Raw genomic sequence first — 24,880 nt, 5'->3', positions numbered from 1 at the left:
GCCTTTTGGGGGTTGACGAAACCAAGTTGAATCCCTGGATACCTTTAATGGAATACCCTGCACATAGGGATGGTGAGACCATTTTCCCATCCCTATCACATGAATAGGTCCCTCAGTCCATTTAGACTGCACCCCATTGGCCAGATTAAACCCAGCAACGACGGACCTACCAATCTGGTGTTGTGGCTATCCAATAGACCCACCCACAACCAGGAGGTCAGTCTCCAGGTCTCACCACAACACGTGCCCTCCTTTAAGGAGGACACAATTTCTACAATTTGGAACTAATGTGGTAAAAACCTACTGGAGACTAAAGATGAACATCCAGTTTACCCAACAGGAACCAGAAGTCCATGTGACCACTTCGTAAAAATGATTAGATGTCGTTTGAAAAGATCCTTTGCCCAGGATCTCTAAAACTGTTTTCGATACTAAATATTAACATTTTTCTGCTCTTCCCCCTGTTAGGAAAAAAATCTGCTTGTTCAAAGCATGAGAGCAATATGATTAATGGAGCTATTTATGAAAACATCCTGTGATCTGTAAGCAAAAGAAGAATTGAAGATCAATGAGGACTTTTGACCATTAGCTTTCTGTGTGTATTAGGCTTTATGTGGTTTAATTGAGTGTCGTTGTTTTTATATTTGGATAATGGTTTTATATATATCCCAAATAATCTGTTTTCTGTTTTATTGTTTTATGTGAGCCACTTTGGAGGGCTCTGCCTTCAAAGATGGCATACAAATGTCAGAATGAATGATAAGCAAACAAAGAAATACCACACAGATAAATATGTGGTAGAATTCTTCTCAAGCCTTGGCAATATTGACCAGACTTCTAAGTGGCTATGTGCACTTTCACTTACAGTGAATAGTTTTTGCCTATTTTGTATATGTTCAGAAAGATCCATAAGAGGTTTTTTTTTGCATTATGATTACAAAATATAAGCACTGGGTCTCCACCCCTCTGTGAAATCTAGCCGTTTCCAATAGAAACCGCAAGAAGCACACAAATGAACATCTGTAGGCTTTTCTGTCAAAGTCATATTTTGTATAGCATGGAAAGAATACAGAAAGTGAGTGTTGAGAAAAGGCTGAAGACCTTAGCCGCTTTTTAAATATTTTTACCTCATATCACTTCATTTCGTTTCTCACCATTTCAAATCCCATGCACTTGGTTACCTCATGTCTGACAAAGATAACAACTTTTAAAGGAAGCGTTTGTTTGCTGTAATTCTTGCCAAGATAGGACATATTAGCACTTGTGTGAGAGAGTGTGTGTGCCTGTGTGTGCAATATAAATGTTAAATGGTAGAAGAAGCATAAGCCTTAAGAAATGAATAAATATAAGGACAATGTTAAGTGCCAGCAACCTCTGCTTTTAGTAGATAAAGGGCTCAATCTGGAAATACCTCTGCATGAAAGGGCATGCCAGATGTCTATGGCCATGTGTGGTATTTTGATATGGACACACATTTGCATCTGCATTAAGATGCACGTAGTTATACAGATCCACCTGTGCAATGAGATATACACATACAACAGTGATATCCATACAATACAACGGTGTCCATTTTATTTCTCAGTGTGGAAAAGAACTGAAAATTCACCCTGCCTGTTTCCATGAAATGCATCTAAGACATTCATGCAGTGGCATTCTGTGTATGTTTCTACATGCAAAAAAGCAGGGCAGCCCTTCTTTTCCTCATGTGGTGGGATCCGGTAAAAGGTCTTAGTTCACAAAAGAGATTGCCTCCCCAAAACAACAACAACAACAACAGAGAGTTAATTTGGGATTTGTGAATATATTATTCCTGGTGTGTGGAGGAACAAGTCTACATCAAAGGATTCTATCTCCACAGGTGAGTTTGCAAGGGAAGTACTTTTATTGGAAGGTAAGAGGTTCTGAGGGACACAGGCTCTAAACCACAGAGCCTAGGGCTTGCCGATCAGAAGGTCAGCATTTTGAATCCCTGCAACGGGGTGATCGCCCGTTGTTCGTTCCCAGCTCCTGCCCACCTAGCAGTTCAAAAGCACGTCAAGTGCAAGTAGATAAATAGGTACTACTCCGGAGCGAAGGTAAACAGTGTTTCCGTGTGCTGCTCTGGTTCGCCAGAAGCAGCTTTGTTATGTTGGCCACATGACCTGGAAGCTGTCTATGGACAAACGGCGGCTCCCTCAGCCTATAGAGTGAGATGAGCGCGCAACCCCAGAGTCGTCCACGACTGGACCTAACGGTCAGGGGTACCTTTATCTTTACCTTAAGTGGTGCTGAAGGAGTACAGATATTGTTTCACCTTGTTCTCTTTTTCTCACATTCTCCCTAGGAAGCAACTGGCCTTATAACAAGATAATGGATCTGGTTGGTCTTTAAGAAAGGATTGAAGCAGGCCACCTAGCTGAAGTTTTGGTCTTAGGGTCGCCCTGGCCTTTTTTTCCTCAGAGCTCTCCCTGCCTCTGTAGCAAATCCCAACAAATTGCCTCATCCCACCAAGCATGCCAAAGCTTAGTGCTTTCCCTCATGTCTTATCTGAAATCCCGTGTTCCTTTTGTGTCACATCTTTTAGATTTGTTGATTGTATGTATGCCTCCTTTGGTTGAATCCCAGGGTAACATTTTCGATAATATGTCTTTATTGTTTTCAAATAAATACATTTATAGAAGGGAAAAAGAAAAAACATACATACAAACAAGCAAACAAACAATAAAAAACAAACAAACATCAACAATAATAATATAAAAAACAGCAAAATTAATATAACAAACATCATTTATACTCCCAACAATGCAAATAATTATGAAACTTGTGAAGAAGAAAAAATTAAAAGTGACTTCCAATTAGTCTCACTGTACTTTATCTATTGATTACCTTATACCGCACAGTTACTTATTTCTTATATAATTTCTTTTTACATCTCTGCGAACTTATATTTTTATACAGTACAAGGGTCAGTCTAGTTCTGCCAAGAGGTTTCCTTTTATACCATAGTTTTTTAAGTATTCTTTAAAAATTCTCCATTTCTTATAGACTATTTGTTTTGTTTGGCCTCTTATCCTTCCTGTCGCCTTTGCTACCTGCAGGTATTCTACCATTAGGATTTGCCAATTTGCAGTGTTAGGTGTTGTTGTATTGTTCCAATTTCTTGCTACTACAATTCTGGCCACAGTTATCCCATACGTGAACAATGTTCTTTTCGATTTCCCTATTTCTTTTGGCAATATGCTTAATAGAAATGTTTCTGGCCTTTTTTTGAATGTAAATTTAAATATATTTTTTTAAGTTCTTCATATATAATATTCCAAAATACACAGATATCTGTACTATTCCACCACATATGCAAGTAAGACCCAGTTTCTCTATGACATCTCCAAATTCCAGAAAAACTTGCTAAAATGTATAAAAATAGATCATCTATATGCCAGGGTAACATTTTCAATACCTGCCCTGCACTGATCAGCCATGTAGCATAGGGACAAGGGCCTTTAAATAGGTTTCCTTACTGGTAATGACCACACAATTTATGTATTTATTTAAGCTGTACAGTCCTTGCTACTATGGAAACCCATTTTACAGCCCTTGTCCCTGTGTTATGCGGGTGATTTGTGAAGGTAGGTATCAAAAATGTTACCCTGGAATTCAACCCAATTCTACTATGCTATGCCACAAGGCTTTGTTTTTCCTTGTCTGCTCACAGGCACAATGAGGTGCTCTAATTCTTGACATTTTAGACTTATGAGCTTTATGTACCACCCTTCCTTTGTTTAAAAAAATGTCTGCTTCATAGAGCTATTCCATACATACAGTATAACGTGTGGGATTCCCAGAATAGCCACTGCATAGCTCTTAAAATCTTTTTTGTTCTACTGATGGCAAGCTTAAAAAGAAAAAGAAAAAAGCACCATATGGCCTATCGTTTGCATATAAAATTAAATACTGCCTATTTGTGCTATGTGTCCAGCAAAGCCTAAGTGCCATGTGTCTATTAATAAAGTTGTCATACCAGTCAAGTATTTCTTAAGAGTATATCAGTTACACTCTTAAAAACCAATAAATGTTGTCTGTTAAACCTCAAAGCACCATTCAGTGGGCAGTGCTTGTGCTCAACATCCATTATAGAAAGCACTTCCTGTCACACTCTTAGAGAAGCCTGATTGGTAGTGTATTCTTCTGACTATCCTTAGGCTGCTTAGGTGCAAGTTTCATTACTTTATGGAGTACAGCAGGCATCTTGCAAGCTTCTTTGGTAATCTTAAGGACTTTTTATGTTTGTGTCATTCTTCTTAAATGTGTGCAAACTTCAGTGGCCTAAAAGTAAAATAAAAAAGTTATTAGTATATTTTCCGGTCTCTGGAAACAAAGCAGACTCTTTCTTCAATGCAATTATTCCATCTGATTTCATATTCTACAAAAGCAAGGAACGAACAATGGTTAAGAGCCAGTTGTCATAGGTGTTGTAGCACTGTGGTCCAAACCACTGAGCCACTTGGGATTGCTGATCAGAAGTTTGGCGGTTCGAATCCCCACGATGGAGTGAGCTCCTGTTGCTCTGTTCCCGCTCCTGCCAACCTAGCAGTTCAAAAACATACCAGTGCAAGTAGATAGATAGGTACCACTGTGGTGGGGAGATAAACAGTGCTTCTGTGCACTCTGGCTTCCATCACAGTGTTCCATTGCACCAGAAGCGGTTTAGTCATGCTGGCCACATGACCCAGAAAGCTGTCTGCGGACAAACGCCGGTTCCATTGGCCTGAAAGCGAGATGATTTCCACAACCCTATAGTCGCCTTTGACTGGACTTAACAATCCAGGGGTCATTTTACCTTCCCCTTACCATAGGTGTGAACAGCACATCTCATTAGGGTGTGCACCTAGCTTTTTTAAAAAATGTTATTATTTAAATGAAGGAAGAAGGAAGAGGGGGATGACAAGACAAACAAGGAAGGCAGGAAGAAAGATGTAAAAAAGACAAAATAATTCACAAAACAACCACAACAGAGGTGATTAAGAAGCCAAAATGGGAGAGATTTTCTGCAGAGAAAAAGATTCATGCCAAGCTGACTGCGGGGCTGAAAGCAGGATGTCTCCTCCACTTCCTTCCTTGCCACAAAAGAAGCCCCCTCATCTATCGCCACAAATCTTTGCCCACAAAATCATATGATTCTATGATTAAAGGCCAGTTTAGCTGTGTGGACTATATTGGCTCCACAGAGGGGCATCAGCTTCACCACAGTGCTGCCCTGAGTCATCATGTAACAATGCTGGTGTTGGGAGGGCAAATCTGTGTCCCTGCCCCACTGCAGGCTGCTACTGGGGGCAAGACTGCTGCCAGCATCCACACTGGCAAAATGGGGGGGGGGTGTAATAGCTTGGCAAAACTCTTTGGGACAGTTGTTTTAAACCATTTCATTTAGAATTTTGAAGAGATGTTGTTTTGTCTGGCAAGAGATACCCATAGCATAATAATTTATTTCAAATCTATATTTGGAGCTTGTTTTCCTCAAAGGTTTGCAGCAGCATGTCCAAACACTTAAGACAATTTAAATTATGATGACACAGAACCTCTCATTTCCAAGCCATTTTATAACTTCACACAAAGATCCATGTCAAGGGGATAAAAAAACCCCCAGTAACTTTCATTTCTTCTTCTTTGGGGTTTAATCCAAATAATTCCCATTATTTTAACATTATTGTATATGCATGTGGTAAAGAATAACAGCCTTTCTAGATGGCAATTTTTACACAATGAATTGCTTGGGCAGCACTTGTGGAAAATTAAGAAATATTCCCCATTTCAGCTACACTGACAAAACTTGCATTTTGCAAACAATTTTCTCCCAGTTTCAATGCGTAGGGTCTCAGAAACCATTGATAGGCTCATGTTTAAACTGTTAATCACATGCCATGATTTGTCATTATCTTCTGTCAAAGGGCAAATCACAGCTTGTGTTCATGGGGTATGATCTGGCCAACCCACTCTCCTATGTGATCCAACCTAGCAGTTTGAAAGCACACCAGTGCAAGTAGATAAATAGGTACCACTGCGGTGGGAAGGTAAACAGTGTTTCTGTGTGCTCTGGTTTCCACTGCACCAGAAGCGGTTTAGTCATGCTGGCCACATGACCTGGAAAGCTGTCTGTGGACAAACACTGACTCCCTTGGCCTGAAAAGAGAGATGAGCGCCACACTCCATAGTCATTTTGACTGGACCTAGCTGTCTGGGGGTCCTTTACCTTTACCCTATGTAATAAAGGGGTGGAAAGGTGTCCAGCCAAATGCAGAGTGTTTACCTGAACTGATTTCACCAGATAAAAACTTTATCACTCCACCTTCCATTGGAGCCAATAGGGAAATTTCCACTGTTAGTAATGGAGCTTGATAAATTGTGCCCATTGACAATATGAATCCACCAGGTGTGTGAATAGTCCCCTTAGAATGACATTTGAAGCTGAAGTTTCTAATACATTATTTTTCTCCCTATTCTTCCTTGATTATATGAGGCATTGAGGGAAGACCATGAAATTATAATTTAAATATCCTGATAAGAATGGATTAGTTGTGTGCCATTTTTAGCTCTTATTACATTTTTGTCACTAGCCTAAGGCTGCAGATTGTGTATAAAGTATATTGGGCTTTAAATTCAATGATAAGTCATTCTTAGGAGAAAGAATTTTGTGATAACACAGGCACAAGATTAATCCACTCTGATGACAGCCTTACAAGTCTATCAGAAACAGAATAAGGTGTGAGATTTATCCATCCTATTGACAAGGACAGGGAAGGGAAGGGGAAATGGAACAAAATTAGTCTATTTGCATGACAACCTAAGACTATAATCATATGGTTCCACTCAAATCCTACAGTAATGGCCCACAAGGAAGCAGCATAAACAAGGCACATCACTTAAATCTGCAACGTACCCATCAACCTTTCCAGTCTTTCTACAGAAAGTTATCACCAGTGAATAAAAATTAATTGCAACTTTCCCAAATACATGATAAACACAGATGAATGTGTCCTACAACAACATTCTGTCTAGACTTCTTTTTACAAGTTTCAGAAAGGGAAGATCCTTGCAATGTCAGGAGGGGAAAGATGGCACCCTCTTTTCAACAGGCACAAATCAGCTCAACTTAGGAAAACTTTATCACTCTAACCAGCTTTTGGGCATAGCCCTAAATCTCCAGTAAGAGAAGCTTGAGCTACATGGAAATAAAACAAAGAACTGAGTTTATGAGGAGTATGAGAGAATCTTTCAAATATGAACTAAACAGATCACAGAAATGCAAACAATTTGAGAAAGTGAGTCTGACAATATGCTCTCCAAATCCCACCAAGCTATCAAGAAGGCTCTTAAATAAGGATAGAAGGCAAATTTGATTTTGTTGTTGTTTAGTCGTTAAGTCGTGTCCGACTCTTCGTGACCCCATGGACTAGAGCACGCCAGGCCCTCCTGTCTTCCACTGCCTCCTGCAGGTTGGTCAGACTCATATTTGTAGCTTCGAGAACACTGTCCAACCATCTCGTCCTCTGTCGTCCCCTTCTTCTTGTGCCCTCAATCTTTCACAACATCAGGGTCTTTTCCAGGGAGTCTTCTCTTCTCATGAGGTGGCCAAAGTATCGGAGCCTCAGCTTCACGATCTATCCTTCCAGTGAGCACTCAGGGCTAATTTCCTTAAGAATGGATACGTTTGATCTTCTTGCAGTCCATGGGACTCTCAAGAGTCTCCTCCAGCACCATAATACAAAAGCATCAATTCTTCGGCGATCAGCCTTCTTTATGGTCCAGCTCTCACTTCCATGGAGCTCTCACCCCTTCATGGATCACTGCCTTGCCGTGCCGAAGGGGCTTGAATAACTCAGAGAAGCTATGAGCTATGCCGTGCAGGGCCACCCAAGATGGACAGGTCATAGTGGAGAGTTTTGACCAAACGTGATCCACCTGGAGCAGGAACTGGCAAGCCACTCCAGTATCCCTGCCAAGAAAACTCCATGGACAAAGACAACAGGCATATAAAAAAAATTTGTTTTGGTTCATGTTTAAAGACAAACCTATCCAAGTCACACTTTCTGAAACAGATGAACCGAAGTACAGCAGGCCTTTACAAGGGTAAAGTAGCAAACGTTCATGAAAATAACATAAGAAAATGCATTGCATTAGGGGGAAATTGCTTTACAAAAATGTTTATATTAGGAAAAATTGCATAAAGTCACTGATGAATTTCCATTAAGCTTTTTGCTTTTTGTAAAATAAATAAGTAAAATAAGTTACAAACTGACATGGAAGTGTGGAGATCTGAATTTAAGATTGGAAAAATGAGAAGCTGAGGGAAATGAAAACTGACAGATTGCTCATCCCAAATCTTAAACACTTGGATAGTCCAGCTAATAATAATATCATTACTACTAAAATATGATATAATTGCATTTATAATGCCTTCCTTGCAAGTTAGCATTTGTGATACTTTAAAGAATATGGGAACTTGACACTTGGTCCTCACTGGAGTTACTTGATATCACAAAGAGGCCTCTTAAATGGCTGAAACGGGAAGAGGCAGGAATAAATTAAAGCAGCATGAACAGTGCTCAGTGCTAAATTCAGAAATGGAAAACTCAACTCTTATCAGCCAGGACAAATCTAGATGAACATAATTTTGGAGGCAGTGGTGCAGTTAGGTAATAACAGTCTCTGGACTTAATGGTCTCATGGGGGTGGAGATGTTCTCAGATAATTACTTGCATTACTTCACGTACTTCAAAATGTGGAAATCCAGCCCAGCTGCATTTGACAGCCCTCCTGCTAATTCTCGTGTGCGGTGCTCCATACCTCTGCCCTGAAAGTCCTGCCACAATGCACACCTGCAAGTTTGGGCAGCAGTTTTCCATCCTTGACTACGGTTGGACTGGGACCATCTTGTTTTCCCTTAAAGCAAAGGGAAGGAAATTGGAGTATCTGGAGAAAGCGCATTCCACATAAAATTGTTTGCCACACCATTTTAACGTGTGATGGCTGATGAAGAATTTTGTACGCTATACAAATAAGAGTCGTTGTCACTGTTAATAAATACCAATGGCAACAACATATTCAGATGTAGTATCACAGTGCAAATAGCTATCAGGGCAAGACTTCAGGAACTGTAAAATCAAAATATGTATTCATCAGGATCTTTATAAACAGCAGTGCAAGATTGAATCCAGTCAATAACAGACTATCCCTTGAGTGAATATAGGCTTTAAGTTACAATCCTATGCAATGCTACTTGGGAGTAAGCTTTTGCTGCATATTCTTCAGGTCTGTCTCTCGAGAGGATACATTATTTAATAAGTAAAATTTAATAGCACCTAACACTATTTCTACATGGTTCTGTACGTCTGTTTGACATTTCCTGTGTTCTTTTGTTGGGAGCTATAGCAACAGGCATGAAAAAGAAATTATTAAAATCACAACTTTTTTTCATAAATAGATGCTTATTTAATTTAAAACAGATCTTCTAGCTGAATGTCTACAAGAGTTTACAACTTGAATTATAACTTTCTGAAACCTGGAGTTTCTTCTGGAAATGAGGGCAGGCGCAACAATGCCAAAATTGTGGGTAATTGTTGTACGGTTTGAGAGGTCAGAATGGCACAGTTAATAGGGGTAAAGGTAAATATTCCTGACACCTATTCACCTAATCAGTGAGGGGAAAATAGTGAGTGTCAGGGGCTGCCTCAGGTCTCAGCTCACGAAAGACGAACGCCAAGCTCTTCTTATATACAAGGATGTTTATTGCAGTTCATTATTGGTTCCACAACCGAGGCGCGCAGCCCCGCGTCTCTTAGCCTAGACGTTTGAAGTCCCCTCTGAGTCGGTGCCGCCTCTACACCAGTTTAAGAGGCTTGTGCTAGACCACCTCTTCCTGTCCTTTCTTTTCCGCAGGGTCTTTCTGCCCCCCTGGGTTCCTTCCCTCCTGCTTTCCCCTGACGCGGATCCCTCAGATGCCTGCTCCCCCCTCCTTCGTGCTTTGGGGCCAGGCTCCTCCTCCGGGCTCTCTGCATTTCCGCGCGCCTCCACATTTGAACTTGGCGCGCGTTCGCTACCCCTGACCTTCCTTTTGACAGCTACACTACTCCCTGTACTACTCTCCGCCCCTTCCGGCAGGACGTCCTGCTCCGATCTCCTTCCCCTGTCTCCTTCCTGCTCTGCTCCGTGTGTCACACTGGGAACTCCCCCCTTCTCACTCCGTTCCTCCTGGGAAGCCGACCCCGATCTCCCACTCCCACTCGGGGTTTCCCTGCTGCTTCCCTGCTCCTGGCAAGTCCCCCCTGTGACCCCCCTTGGCTTGACCAGGGGCGCCCCCTTCTGGGAATCCTCCAATTCACTTGAGAGACTCATGGAAGACCTCAAGTCATTGTCATCCTCTTCCTCACTGTCCTGGGTTTCTTCCCCATCGCTCTCCGTCTCCCCCCTCACCTGTGCCTCTGTCCCTGAACCCCTGACAGTGAGGTAAATGATGCTTTAAATAGAAAAGTAGTATGTTTGTTGAGAGGCTCTTTATGTGGGCAAGGAGCAATAAAACACAAAACGGACTTTTAAGAAGCGCAAAAAAATACTGAGGCCTCTTGGATAGTTCACAGAAAACATCAGCTCAATAAGCTGTAGAAGTCGATATGGCAAATGGAATATGACAAACTATTAGAAAAAAAGAAATACAAAAGGTATAGCATCACTGTACAAATTTGCAGCTGTGCAAACTGCAAATCCAGTACCAAGTTTGGTTGTCTAAATTTAAAGGTATGTGACCCAAGCAAGCTGACTTGCATGTGTATAGTCTCAACACAACTGGATATACTGGGGGGAGGGCTCTTGTCAAAAATCAGTCCCCTGCCAACATCTTGTACACAAAAAAGCTAATACATCAAATAGTAGAAGCTTATTGTTAATAACTAAGTACCACCACTTTTATGCTACATCCTTATGTACACTTGCTTCAAGACTAAGCCCATCAAAACAACTTATATTTACTTCTGAGCAAACATATGTAGGATTATGCTACTAAAGTACTATGAAAGATACAAGAGTCATGTTTCTCTGGTAAAAATGCCAAATAGGAGATGTTTGTAGATGTAAACGAGTTATAATTATGGATCACAGAAATCCATTATGAGTTGTGTCCAATTGGCTTCGCCCTGTCAATAGAAGGCAACAGTCAATGGGAAAGTATGGCAGGCAATTTTCAGCAATTCCCCTTCACCCCTGCAACCCTCTATTTAAAAATGATTTCATCAAAGGTTCTTCTCAGAGGCAAGTGACATTAAATCCAGTACAGTCTTTAAACTAAGATCTCTTATACTGCTTTGTCCAAAATAAACACAGACACTGCACATATAATTTCCTGGTTGTTCTTCTATAGATGTATATCCATGAAAAATGTTATCTAGCCTGCAGTTTCAATTTCTATAATTTAGCAGTACTAACTGTGCCTTATCCAATAAATACTTATTTCTCTTATTTTTGGTATGAGTCGCTTTGCTCAGTAACGTGTTGTTGAAATTTGGTTCATTTAATATGCAGTTTCCTACATTGCAAAGCTAACGACAACAGCTACCAATGTTCATTCCTGTGTGAACAAAATTATGGATGTACAAATGCCATTGCAAATTCATGCTTAATTGGTATTTAACAGTACCTGCTGTAAAAGTGATGTGTAATTCCCCCTTGAATAAAATCAATCAGTATGGACTAACTTTATTCAAATGTCCAGGCACTCATTAAGAATTTGCTGTACAGTTTTCAGTAGTAAGCCTCTTTGTGATTAATAGGGCTATTAATAAGTAGGTACAGGATAGAAGCTTATTCTTCTTTTTAGGATTGGTATTAGGGAAAACAAGGCTTTTGTGCCTTTAAAAGCTATATTTCCAAAATCAGGACCACCAGGACATAGCTAACCTACCATGGTAAGTATAAAGTTGTTTGGGGGCAGTGGGTGACAAATTGGCAATAACTATATCTGAAACTTTAAGTTATGTCATTATCCCTGGCAGCCATTTTGTTATGCCATGCTGGGGTTGCCATATGTCAGGGAAATCCTGGACATGGCCTGTTTTGGGAGGGCAACTTGGCTACTCAAGGGATTTTTTTTCATTTTTAACCAAAAGGGGTTTGTTTGTTTGTTTGTTTGTTTGTTTTTAAAAAAATGTGTGCAGGCAGCTTGGGCTTGACAACAGTTGCTGGGCTCTGACTCTGTATCAGGCTCTGGTGCAATTGGCTCTGGTTTTTTTGGTTTTTTACTTTTTTGGGCACCGGCGTCTCGGGTTTAGGCTTGGGCTTGGGCTCTATATTGGGCTCTGGTGGCTCCAGTTGTGGGGGGGGGGGGGCGTTGTGGGAGGGCAACCTGGGTTCAGGCTCTGGCTCCATATCGTGGTCTGACGTGGGCAGGTGATCACGCAAAAAAAAATCAACAAGTTAGGGGCTCAACAACTGTCTGGATGTTTGCATGTTCAGACCCAGAGACCTGCCCCCTAAATAAATTGACACTTGACTCAAATTCTAGTTTGGTTTTTGGTAGAATTTAGGCCACAACTTTATTGATTACAGAAAGTGAGTGGTTGCATAGGCTCTGGTTCGACTAGCTCCCTGCACCCTTGCAGGTAGCGCAGAGCCAAAGCTCTATCATAGGTCAGCCAGGGGTGAACACCCGGATAGGCAGAAAGCCGGGAACAGACTATGTCTGCCACCCACATGTCCCCCTGGACTCATACACTGGCACAACCTCCTCTCAGGGGTTGACCAAACCATTTGAGTCCTGGATTCCTTTAACGGAATACCCTTCACATAGGGATGGCGAGACCGTTCTCCCATCCTGTCACCTGAAACAGAGCCTATCCGCAACCTTACAAGTTGTGACGATTTGCTACGTGGCAGGCGAAACCCAAATGTCAACAGCCAATTAGCCAAGTGGGGAAAATTCCTGCCGTGCCCCTGTCCCAATGACAGACGACACACGACGGCATAGCAAGGTCAAGCGCAAAAGCCCTAAAAGTAGGGAGAGGTTGGCGGGTGTTCCGAATGCACACGCTGAAAGAGGAAGCTCTGGGTCACATGCATGGGTTTATATAGATCACTCAATCCATTTGGACTGCGCCCCAATTGGCCAGATTGAACCCAACATCGAGGGACCTACAAATCAGGTGTTGTGGCTGACCAATCTTACCCACCCACAACACAGGAGGTCAGTCTCCAGGTCTTACCGCAATACATGCCCTCTTTGAGGGAGGACACGATTTACTTCTTGAAATATGGCAACCCTATCATGCCTCCATGACAGCCTTTTTGTGACTCACTCCCTTTCTCACAATGTACCCCCAGGTCCAAAAAGGTTGGCAACCCCTGAAATAAACATATAAATCAATAGAAAGCATAATTGAATGCACTACAAGCAATAACATTAACAACAACAGTAACTGATGACAACCCAAAACAGATTGCTCTGCTACATAGAGGGATGGACAGCTCTTTTTCTGGTCTATATTTTTACTGATGATTCCATTATTTGCTACTTCCAGATTAATCTGCATTAAAAACCCTCAAAGTACTTTGAAACCCAAATGAATTGTGAAGTGTGAATTCTTTCCAAATCTATATTCAAATGTGTGTTTTCTCTCAAAATAAAGTTTTAAATTCATCTTTTGATACATTTAGACTGCTGACAACTGTTTTTCAACATTAGCTCAATTAGCTAAGTGCCAATTGACACATTATTCTGAGATGTGTAAATCAGGTAATTTCATATCGGAATTTGCAAAGGCCAGATTCTGCATGTGTTGTGAGCTAAGTGAGTATCTCTCGTTGTTTGATAAATGGGATATAAACTCTCCCTTGAGATTGTGAAATTTAGTTTAGTGAAGCCTGGGCTTATTGGACAATCACCATCAAACATCTTCTCTGAGCTGGCCTTACTTTCTGAAGAATCTATACAGAGTCTCAAACTAAAGATAGCAATGAAGTGGGCAAGAGACTAATGTGAATAGATGTTACTTTTGTTTTTCACAGAATTTCTACTGTCTCTGGCAATACAGTTGTCCCTTGCATTTCCTAATATATAATTAACTTTGAGACCATTTTTGCAAAAAATTACACAACTCTTGGAAATAACTCTCTTTCTTTCTCTATATACCCATCTCTAAAGTTTTGCAGATTCTGACTGCATCAGGGATTCCCCCCCCCCCCCATCAGCGGCTACTGAGATTTCACAGCAATAAGAAAGTCTTGGCAACATTGCAGATTTCGAAGGCATTTTCTCACATGGTCTACTGTTCCTTCTCATGTGTCACTCCACTCTTTATCCCTATATACTGGTAGATATTATCACTAAATCCAGGTGGTTTTATCTCCCAAATGTCTCTAAAATCTTCCATTTCCTCTTCATTCTCACCACAAAAAATATAAAACTTGTCAAGTCCATCATCCTCTTCATCCTTGATTACTGCGACCTCATTTTCTTCAGGCTCCAGCTGATACCCTCAACATTCAGTTTTACCACTAATCTGTTGTGAAAATAATCCTCCATTAAGATAGTGCTCTGACATTCCCAAAATTGTCATCTCTGCTGGCTCCCCGTTGCCTGCTAACATCTGATGTAAGCTTCTCATATTATCCTTAATGGTTTTATGAGCTGACCCCTTTCCTGCTCCTCTCTGCTTTTCACCTTTCATTCCTACCTTCTCAGCTCATCTAAGCTCCTCATCAAGATCTTCTCTTTTTTTTTTCTCCTTTTCACCTATGAGCTTCTTATGTGCTTTCCTCCTCTTTGTCTGTCCTCAAAAAATACTGTTGAAATACTACTGAAAATACACAGGGAACAGTTCTTGTGCATGTGTATATCTAACCAATATGGTAAGTTTCCCATTGCAAAAGAGATTAGAAATATGTCTGTCATGGAGCACAAGAATACAACGTGATTCCTTGGGGAAATCTTTTTGTGGAGAGACACAAGCCAGTTCTTAAACCCAATTCTTAGAAGGCTCGGAACAAGTAGGGTCAAAATTGATATAGTCTATTGAAATGGCACATCAGGCTAGTGATAGTGGAGCTGCATGTAGATTGGATATTAGGGCAACACCCACCCGGACAGGAAGCACCTATCAGAAAGTGCTTTTGTCATGGGCCAGCAGTCGGCCTCACCTGCTGAGCAGCAGCCTGAAGAAGCAGAAAGTGAAGTGCCTCCACTTGCTGCTAATCAGTCTTCTTGCTCTTGATGAGAACCAGCTGGCTCCAGCTTTCTTAAGCAGGGTTTCCAACTTCAGTCAGTTGCTGGAAACAACATTTGTCATTCCAGGCCAGACCTTGCTGCTTCTTGCTTCTTGTGATCTTGGCTCTTCAGCTTTTTTTGACCCCTGGATCGTCTGGCTACATGAACTGAGATATTCCTGACCTTAGGACTGGACTGAACTTTGTATCCCAGGTGTAGGAAAACTCGGCCCTCCAAATGTTTTGAAACTACAATTCTCATCTTCCCTGACCACAGGTCCTGTTAGCTAGGTATGATGGGAGTTGTAGTCCCAAAACATCTGGAGGTCTGAGTTTGCCTATGCCTGTTGTATACAGACTCTGCCTCCAGGTGAATACCCCCTGAGACTCGACTGGTTGGCTGGCTTCTCCCTCCATTGAGCTCTGCTGTGGCTGGCTGCACAGGGCTACAACAGCTTTCATCCCAGAAGTAGAACTTCTTACAAAGAACAACTTTATGTTCTCTAAACTTCCTGGTAAAGTTGAGTCATTTCACTTCACATTTATTTGCTTCTGCAAGTTCCAGACAATCAAGCAAAGCTGAGACGGGAAAACTTGGTGCAGAATGATGTCATGTCACATGAGTCACTATAGTCCCATCCTAGATCCCTCACTTGATGAGGAAGAGTTGGGATGAGTATGCTAACTTCAGCCTCCCAGGCTGTCTTCATCACCCATTCTGAGGTGTGTTGGGGGGGGGTATGTTCTGTAGTTGGGAGGCTGCTTACCTGTGTAGGTTCCCTTTTCAATTTAGGATCATGGAAGATTGTGGTTCTAAAATGTGGAGGGAGCTTACACAAGCAGAAAGGCTCCCAACTTTAGAGGTCCCCACCATGGTGAGAAATTTATAATGTCTCAAGATTTATGTTATGAGAGGGGAAAGGGAAGGTGAGATGTGAAGTTGCTGTTTTCAGCATCCTCCATAACCACACCCACGTACAGTTGGGATATTATGGTTGGGAAGATATTTTACACAATACTTTACACTATTGTCATAATAACTCCCAACAACAACCTTTCTGGTTCTTGGGAAAATAAGAACAGTTCCCTGTTGCATGATGTGAGGACACATTAGTGCCTTGAGGGGGGTAGTGGAAGAGAATTAAGTGCATGACAGCATGCCCAGCACCTGCTCAGTTGTGTGCTGTGGTGCAGGGGGACAACAGTGTGCCACCAGCAGAAGCTGTCCCATCATCTGGCTAAATAATTCAACCCTGGGTAACATGGCAGGTGTTGCAACCAAGGCAAATGGAAGTAGAAATGGCTTCTCTCCACTCTATGCCTGCAGACTACACTGTAGTCTGATGCAGGCAATGAGAGTTTTGCCTTCATAGAAAGAAAGCGGAATTTAAAAATGGAGGGAAATGTGCTTGCGGCCTCCAGCCTACCAAGTAGGTGTGCAAAGAGGAAACACTGTTTTCATATTACTTTCAAATTTTCTCTTGCAAAGAGAGATTTCCTCTCACTGTGGCTCTTGCCTGCTGTTACAGAGTTGGCAAACTTCCATGTGTAGTGACAGAATGACTGCAGTTGTGAGATGTGTTTTGTCTCGCATAGCCTTTCAGAACATCTTTTTTCAGAAAAACAGTAGTGCCCTCCCAAATGGGCTCCTGTCTTCCATAAACGTAGGAGAGAAGGTCATGTAGATGGATATGAGAGGCCTGAATTCTGTGGTGACCAGATGGATATGGCTCTCAGAGATCCAGAAGGAAGTACTCTTTCACCTCAGCAGGGAAAACTAACTAGGGATAAGTCAGGTTTAGGAGCATAAGCTGTGGATGTTCCAGGAGAAAGTGACCCAGCCGATGGAGCCAAGCTTACCAAGACAAGCTGTTAGGTGAAGAGAGCACAGGTGTGATATTTCAGGGTCTGCCTACCACACCTCACATTCTGCTGCCTGAGGCGCAGATAGCACTGGCAAGCTGTTAGAAGACAGAGCTGTATGTACCATGTAACCCATAGATGCCCCATAAGCTAGCCTCCTGCCTTCAGGTGCAATGGAAGATGAGGTCCGGTAAACAGTGCTGAAGGCCTCCAAAGTCTAAAGCCTGGCCTGCCATCAGGATGGGAGCTTCCAGCAGTTCTTCTGGAGTTATAACTAGTGTGGTTTTCACAATGCAAAGTCACCCATGACTGTGAAGCTGGTCCACACCTAGCACCACACCCAGTTGCTGCCTATCCTCAAAAGAAAAAGTTGTGTGGTTCTATTCTTGGGAACTGTGCACTCCCTGATAATATCATTTATTGACTTCATACACTATTTTCACTTTGGTTTTTTTAAAAAATCCAACACAGAAAAATTCTGCATGTAGGAAAAAATAGTGTGTGTGTGTGTGTGTGTGTGTGTGTGTGTGTGTGTACGGTATATATATATATTTCAATAGATTGAGACACTCAAGTAATCCTAAAAGTTCTAAGCATTTCTTTTCCGCACATCATCTTACCTTGAACAGCTGAGTTTTTGCAGCTGAGTTCCAGTAAAATCAAAGGTCCAGAGATAATACTATAAGATAGCAGCAGCAGCAGCAAGGTCCTTTTCCCACCATAAACAAGTGGGATAGAAATATATTTTCAATGATAGTAATAACAGAATACAAAATTTGAAAGAGGTGTATAGCAGGAAGCAAAATATATCCAAGTGAAAGAGATGTGTTCTTGCCTGCATTATGTTGCCATACCCCTCCCCTTTTCTGTTAGGTGTAGCAAAATTCATCTTCTCCCCACCCCCAATATTCTTTGCCACTTACCCTCTAATTATGATTACATCACCCCTTTAGGGCCTTAACACGTACCTCCCTGCTTTGAGCCTCCCTGCTGGTCCTGAAATTCCTTGCTGCACATTTGGCTTCCTGCCTCCTTCCTCCCATGGCTTTATATCTTTGTTTTCCACACAAAAGAAATCTCAGTGGATTTCCTGTGCCTCCTTCTCATGCTGCTGCTCTTAAAGTGACCGAATTTCAGCCTGTGATTGGACATCTCTGCATAGCCAAGGAAAGCAGTCGACACGGAAGCAAACTACAGATTTCACCAACTCTTTTGGGGTGCTAGAATTCTGATTTGCTCAACCTACTTCAGGCAAGGCTGGTGGGATCCTGGTAACTGCCTCACCATTTCTTACTGCTCATTTTTTATTCCCGGTCTACTCCCCACAGCTTTCCAAGTCCATTGTGATCTCCATCCACTGTGCTATCCTCAGTCTTTGGTTCTATCCCTGTATCTTTCTTAAATCTTCCTGTTGGTCCCTAACACTCCATCTCCTCAAACTCTGTACTCATGCCTGTCTCCTGCGCCTATCCTCACTCATATTCATTCATCTGTTTGATCAAACTTTCTACACAGTTCCTTTCCTTTGCTCTCCAGCTGATTTGCTGTTCAGCATTTTAGCTCACTTTATCCTTCCCTCTAAATATTTGAAGAAGCATACGGACAGGCAAATGGCAGAATAAAGAGCTCTGGCGTTTCGCCGTGATCCCCTCTTCTAATGGGCATGTGCAACCCTTTAGCCCACGATCATACATTTTTCAGCAGGACCAGATATTTTGTTACAAAGGGATTCAAGACTGAGCACTTCTTAGAAGCACCACCCATGAAACTTCTACTGGTCCTAGGTAGGTAATTTTATTTCATGAATGGTTAAGCTGGATGTAAGAGACAAAACTGGTGGGCAGGGTGTGGAAATAGGGAAGAGAAAGTTTGGGAGATGTGGGGCAGCCAAAGCACAGTAATAGACAGTCCCCGGCACCTTCTAGTAGGACTGGGATGGACCAATGGTCTGAATCTCAAGTAGTTTCTCAGGTCCAGCTTTGGAAGGTGCTAGATTTGTCAAAACCACCTTGGCAAAGAAACTCTAATGACTGCAGAAGACTGGCATGCATAGAAGTTGACGACAATAATCCCATGAGCTCAAATGAATTCTGACCTTGAGAAGACAGAAATGCTATTGCATTGGCGGCGGCAGTGGTGAATGTGAATATTATCCAGTTTGTTAAACCAAGGCCACATCTCACAGATGGCCAGATTCAGAAATAATAATAAGAGGTTTTCTGTAGGGAAGAAGCACATAAATAATGCATAATGTAATAGAGGAAGGGAACAGAATTATATATTTACAAAGTTGTATAATCATGACCTTTAAAATGTTTTTGGACATTATTATTCATAGAAAGCTACTTCTTGTTTTTCCTCCAGTAATTAATATTGGACATAAAGCACTAAGATGGCGATTCAAATATTAGAAAGTAATATTAGGGTTAGGAGAATATTGTCCAACAACTGCTTACTTTATGAAGTTTAGGCTGCAATCCTAAGCACCCTTAAAAGATAGTAAGCTCCCCTGAAGTTACAGGGATTTCGTCTGAGTAAATGGCTTGGTCTGTGCTGTTTGCATTCTGTTTCCTTTTCCTTTGTGTTAATGCATTTATTTATTTATTCAGAAAATAGATTTGCCACTCTTCAGGGGGAGAAAGGGAAGCTCAGAGTGGCTTATGTGAAATAGTAATAAAGGTTGCCATTACGGGGAAATGAATTTATACTTAATGTTTTCAAAAGCAAACTTTCATAATGCTGAAACTCGTTGCAATCACCAGACGTAAGGAGAATTTGAAAATCGGCCTGGGCTCCATTATCACACTCAAGATGAAGCAAATAGCTCAGATAGTCATACTGTAGCCTTGAAAAATGGGGAAAGTGTTCCGAAATGATACTGTTATTGTGTGTAAATGTAATCTTCCATGAAGTTACATTGTTGGACTAGTGCTATTAAAAAGTAATGTTAAAATGCTTGTTGCAGGGAGGGGAGGTGTCCTGCAGATGCACAATGTTTTTTGTCTCCTCTGTTGTGTTCTTTGGACTAAGAACTATTTGCCACTTTTGCCCTGTGCAGGGAAACATGGTAGAATTTAACACTTATAGTTTATTCAAAAATACTGTGGAGCTTTGTTTGATGTGCAGTATTTTTGTGTTTACTGAGCGCACTTGAAGGCAGATGCTTTTCAAGACAAATCCACATACTTGAAAGCCTAGATATCTGAGCTTAAATCATTCATTCAGCAGTTATAATTTTGTTTTCGAGCCTTGTTCAACAGGATTCTTTAGCAATAAGATTTTTCAGCTTAATGCCAATTTTATTTTGTCCCAAATGTGTTTGCCTAAAACTGATTTCAGAACTCAACAACTACAAAGGCCAAACTCACATTTCTTTTAAATTCCATTTAGTGTTCATGTCCACACTGCTGGACAGTAGCTACTCCTCCCAGAACTGTACCATCCCATGTGATGAGCGTGCAAAATGTGAAGTTCGTAATGGACGCCAAGGCTGTTTTTGTAGCCCAGGATTCAGTGGGCCCGGCATAGAGAAACCAGACAGAAATGGATGTTATGGTAAGCAAGCTAATATTCATGGTGTTTCTTACAAATCATTATTTATTTTATTTTATTGGGTTATCTTTAGCAATCTCTTCTTCTGACAACCTTGTCATTCCAGCATGATTTGTAGATGTAGACACAGGAAGGTCACATGATTATTTTAGACTTTGTTCCTGGAATTCCTGCATTTTTGAATGACTTATGGGAAACTAAATTTGTCACCAAAGTATCTCCCTTTGCTAGTGAGCTCAGGTAGTGAGCGCTGACAGGATTGGGACCCGGGGGGGGGGGACCTGTGAAAGAAAAAAGTGAGGGTGGAATGAGCATGCCCTGGAAAACCCTAGGGTTTGCAGAGTATGACAAATATTTTTAAATATAATTAAGAGATTAATGTTCACACACATATACACCCAAATAAATCAATGAGGAATTAGCATGTGCAGTGGCCATGGGGGGGGGGGGTACAGTCACTTGGAAAGGAAAAGCAGAAAAGATGGATTGGGAATGGAATAGAGTATTCTGGTGTGGCTGGATCCCTGAGGCTAAATGGGGAGGTAGAACCAAACGTCATGAGAAGAAGAAAGTGGGGGGGGGAGGGTTGCACAGCCTCAAAACTGCTTTAAAAAACTTTAACAAATGAAGCCTGGGATCGCTCAGTTGGTAGAGCATGAGACTTTTCACCTCAGAGTCATGGGTTCAAGCCCCACACTGGGTAAAAGATTTCTGCATTGCAGCGGGTGGCCCTTGTGGTCTCTTCCAACTCTGGTTCTATATACAGTCATACATTGGAAGTCTAACAGAATCTGTCCCGGAAGTCCAAAACATTCAGAAACCAACACGCAGCTTCTGATTGGCTGCAGGAAGAAATACTGAATCGGAAGCCCCGTTGGACGTTTGGGCTCCAAAAAAAGTTCACAAAACAGAACACTCATTTCTGGGTTTGCGGCATTTGGGAGCCGAAACGTCTGAGTGCCAAGGTGTTCGGGATCCAAGGTATGACTGTATTTTGTACAAAATACTGAAAGGCTTGATTTATTTCAGTTGAAGATTGCTTCGGATATCCTACCGAGCCAACATCTCTCAAAAGAAACGTGGGGCTTTTTCAGTCTTCTATAATGACTCTCTTATTTGATGAAGTTTGATTGTTAGCATCATTTTGATGCATCTCCTCTTTCTTTGCTTCTTTCGAATAGAGCCCTGGATAGGAGGATTCAGGTTAGGAAGTCAGGATGGTCTCCGACTGTTGGTGTTGATCCCGCTCTCTTTCCCCTCACTTAAAGCATTAATTTTTGAGAGTTTGCCTTCATGTAGAATACCTGAGGGGATTTCACAGGAAGATCAAATGCAATGGATGAAAGTAGCTCACTTTCTTAGAGGGGTCCCACCAGGTTCTCACTGGATTTCACCTAAATAAAAATGGAAAGTGAAAAATGATGAGAGAAAGTCCTCCATGGGGGGTTCCATTCATACTTGCTCCACTGTTGTTTCCCTGCCAGAGCAAGCCTATTCTTTCTTACTCAGACAAAAGTCACACCTTGTTCAATAAGGCCTGCTCCCAGAAAAGTGCCCAGCTTTTCTGTCCATGACTCCCGAAACCATATTGACCCATTTGTTTTAAAATGTCCGATGTTTTAGTTCTTCAGTATCTGTGAATAATAAATATATGGGGAGCTACAGGGATCCATTCCAGACATTCAAATTAATGTGCATTGGTTGGGATAGAGCATGTTGCCCCTACACCCATTCCTTATCCATAAATACTGAAATAATTTCCATTTTCCGTGAATACTAATAGTCAACTATGCATTCCTAAACAGACTTTTGCATAGACAAAAGAAAAGAGCCCCAAGGTGGACGAAATGGCCCTCCCAAAACACATTGAATCATAGAATTGTAGAGTTAGACGGGACCCTGAGGTCTAGTCCAATTCCCTGCAAAGCAGGAATATGCAGCTGTCCCATACGGGGATCGAACCTGCAGTCAGGACTATATTCTAACCAACTGAGCTATCCAGACATGACAGGATCAAGGACAGAACAGTAAATCATCTAACTGTATTAATCCATCCCCTTGGGCCAAGTTTAGTCAACAGGCATACACACAGACACATGAAATAAAAATTATGGAAACATAAATGAGTTTTAGGTTGCCTGTGTATTCATAGCTTCTAGAAATCTGATAGTGACAAAGGTATGTGGGGGGAAAATATTACACAAAATGGCGCTGTTTCTAGAAGGTGAAATACTGTCATAGTCAGTCTAATCTCTGTTTATAACGGAAAAGGAGAGGACAATTACTATATTTGTGTGGTAGCCTACATGGCTGACTGGAATGGATTTTATTGGAATGGAGTTACCCTGAAAGCAATTTTTCCTATCATGTTCCTGTCATTGAGAAACGTGTTTATCAAGTGATGAGTCTTTAATTTTCATGTGATCACATGAATTTGTTACTACTCCAAATCCCTTATATTCACTACTGTGTGAAAGGGAAGGGGGGGTATTCTGTCACACAGCAAAAGAACTAATGCTGTCACACAGCAAAAGAACTAACGATGCCTTATGAGGAACGGCTAAGGGAGCTGGGCATGTTTAGCCTGGAGAAGAGGAGGTTAAGGGGTGATATGATAGCCATGTTCAAATATATAAAAGGATGTCACATAGAGGAGGGAGAAAGGTTGTTTTCTGCTGCTCCAGAGAAGCGGACACGGAACAATGGATCCAAACTACAAGAAAGAAGATTCCACCTAAACATTAGGAAGAACTTCCTGACAGTAAGAGCTGTTCGACAGTGGAATTTGCTGCCTAGGAGTGTGGTGGAGTCTCCTACTTTGGAGGTCTTTAAGCAGAGGCTTGACAACCATATGTCAGGAGTGCTCTGATGGTGTTTCCTACTTGGCAGGGGGTTGGACTCGATGGCCCTTGTGGTCTATTCCAACTCTATGATTCTATGACTCTATGATTCTAATGTGAGCCAAATACATGCTTAATTATTCCATGAAACCAGGAATGACTGAGCTGTGCCCCTTCCGTCAGCATGGCCAATGGTCAGAGATTATGGGAGTTGTAGAGCATTGAAATCTGAAGCTCCTGGATTGTGGGAAGTTTTAAACTAACATTAACAAATGTGACACATTACACACACAGAGAGAGAGTGTGTGTTTTTCCTTAAAAAAATATTTAGGGGTACCGTCATTTTGATTCAAGAAAATCAACATTTTATAGTTCAAATCGGGGGAAATAAATACAGTAAATGAACAAAAGTACAAAGATTCACAAAATGCATACCCCCCCAGAAAAAAGCACTGCACACACACACACACACACACACACACACACACACACACATACTGCTAGTTTAAAATTTAAGCATACAAAATCTGGCCTTTGAAATTTGCTGCCTCTGGGCAAATGGACACCTCTGGTCATTTCAAACCATCTGCCCTGCCCAAGCATGGCATGATGGAGGTTGGGATTGCTCTGATAGTAGGTAGTGACTGGAGACAAAGCCCTTTCAGTGGTGGCTGTGGGTGCTTTCCCAAGGCATTGAACTGTTTCTGTTTGCCTAGCCTTTGTCTCTTTTATTTTGGACATACTGTGTTTTTTGTCGTTTGGTCACTGTTTTATTGTGGTTTATGGTCAAGAACATCTTCACTGGCTTTGGCAAGGTGAATTGTCTCCTGCATTAGAGAACTCCAGGACACCATTTTAAATTTCCCCACAGTACCCCATAGTGAGTTATATAGGTTGGTGGCTCCCAGGGCCCGCATCAATGGTGGTCCCTGGCAGAGTTCATGAGCCCCAGCAGTTGCCCAAGCTTTCTGGGTGAAGGTGGGTAAGATAGTAGGAAATTTCTTTAAATGGTTTTTACTGGAAAATTTTGAGGAATAACAAAGCTACATATAGCATATCTGTTTTCAATTCATAGTCTTTTCTACAGGTTGGTTACATTTGGTGTGAGACATTGTTATCGTGGGCATTGTGAGTTTGTGGAGGGAGAGGCGGAGGAAAGAAGGGGGTAATGTTATTTCCACTTTTTGCATAGTGTATGTGTATTTTGTGTCAGCATCATGTGGATGGGTTCTTTATCTATTCATTCGTTGGTTTTCATTGGTGGTGCATGAAATATTATTGGGAAGCAAAAAAGGGGCACTTTTTTAAGGCAGTGGATCACACAACTCAGCTAATCTTCTTTGTAGTCTTCTAAGAACATATTTACCATCTGCTTTTAATTGGATAAGATCTTAAAAAGA

The 24,880-nt window shown here is 41.6% G+C and overlaps 1 protein-coding gene across 3 annotated transcripts in view; it reads left to right on the top strand.

Moving 5' to 3' along the window:
- The first annotated feature begins 18,160 nt into the window (after positions 1–18,160).
- Positions 18,161–24,880, top strand: part of ADGRL4 (adhesion G protein-coupled receptor L4) — a 91,750-nt gene continuing 85,030 nt past the window's right edge. The window contains exons 1-3 of one of the 3 annotated variants that reach the window (XM_081193742.1): positions 18,161–18,339; positions 18,625–18,872; positions 20,479–20,643. In XM_081193742.1, the coding sequence (XP_081049868.1) occupies positions 18,746–18,872; positions 20,479–20,643 (292 nt within the window). In that variant the 5' untranslated portion in view covers positions 18,161–18,339; positions 18,625–18,745. Of the gene's footprint in view, positions 18,873–20,478; positions 20,644–24,880 lie in introns of all 3 variants that reach the window. The other 2 variants (XM_081193741.1, XM_081193743.1) reach the window with 2 other exon arrangements.

Source organism: Podarcis bocagei (assembly GCF_964188305.1).
Source record: "Podarcis bocagei genome assembly, chromosome: 5".
Taxonomy (NCBI): Eukaryota; Metazoa; Chordata; class Lepidosauria; order Squamata; family Lacertidae; genus Podarcis; species Podarcis bocagei.
Note: the sequence above shows the minus strand (reverse complement) of the source record. Positions and strands in the feature narration are given on the sequence as shown.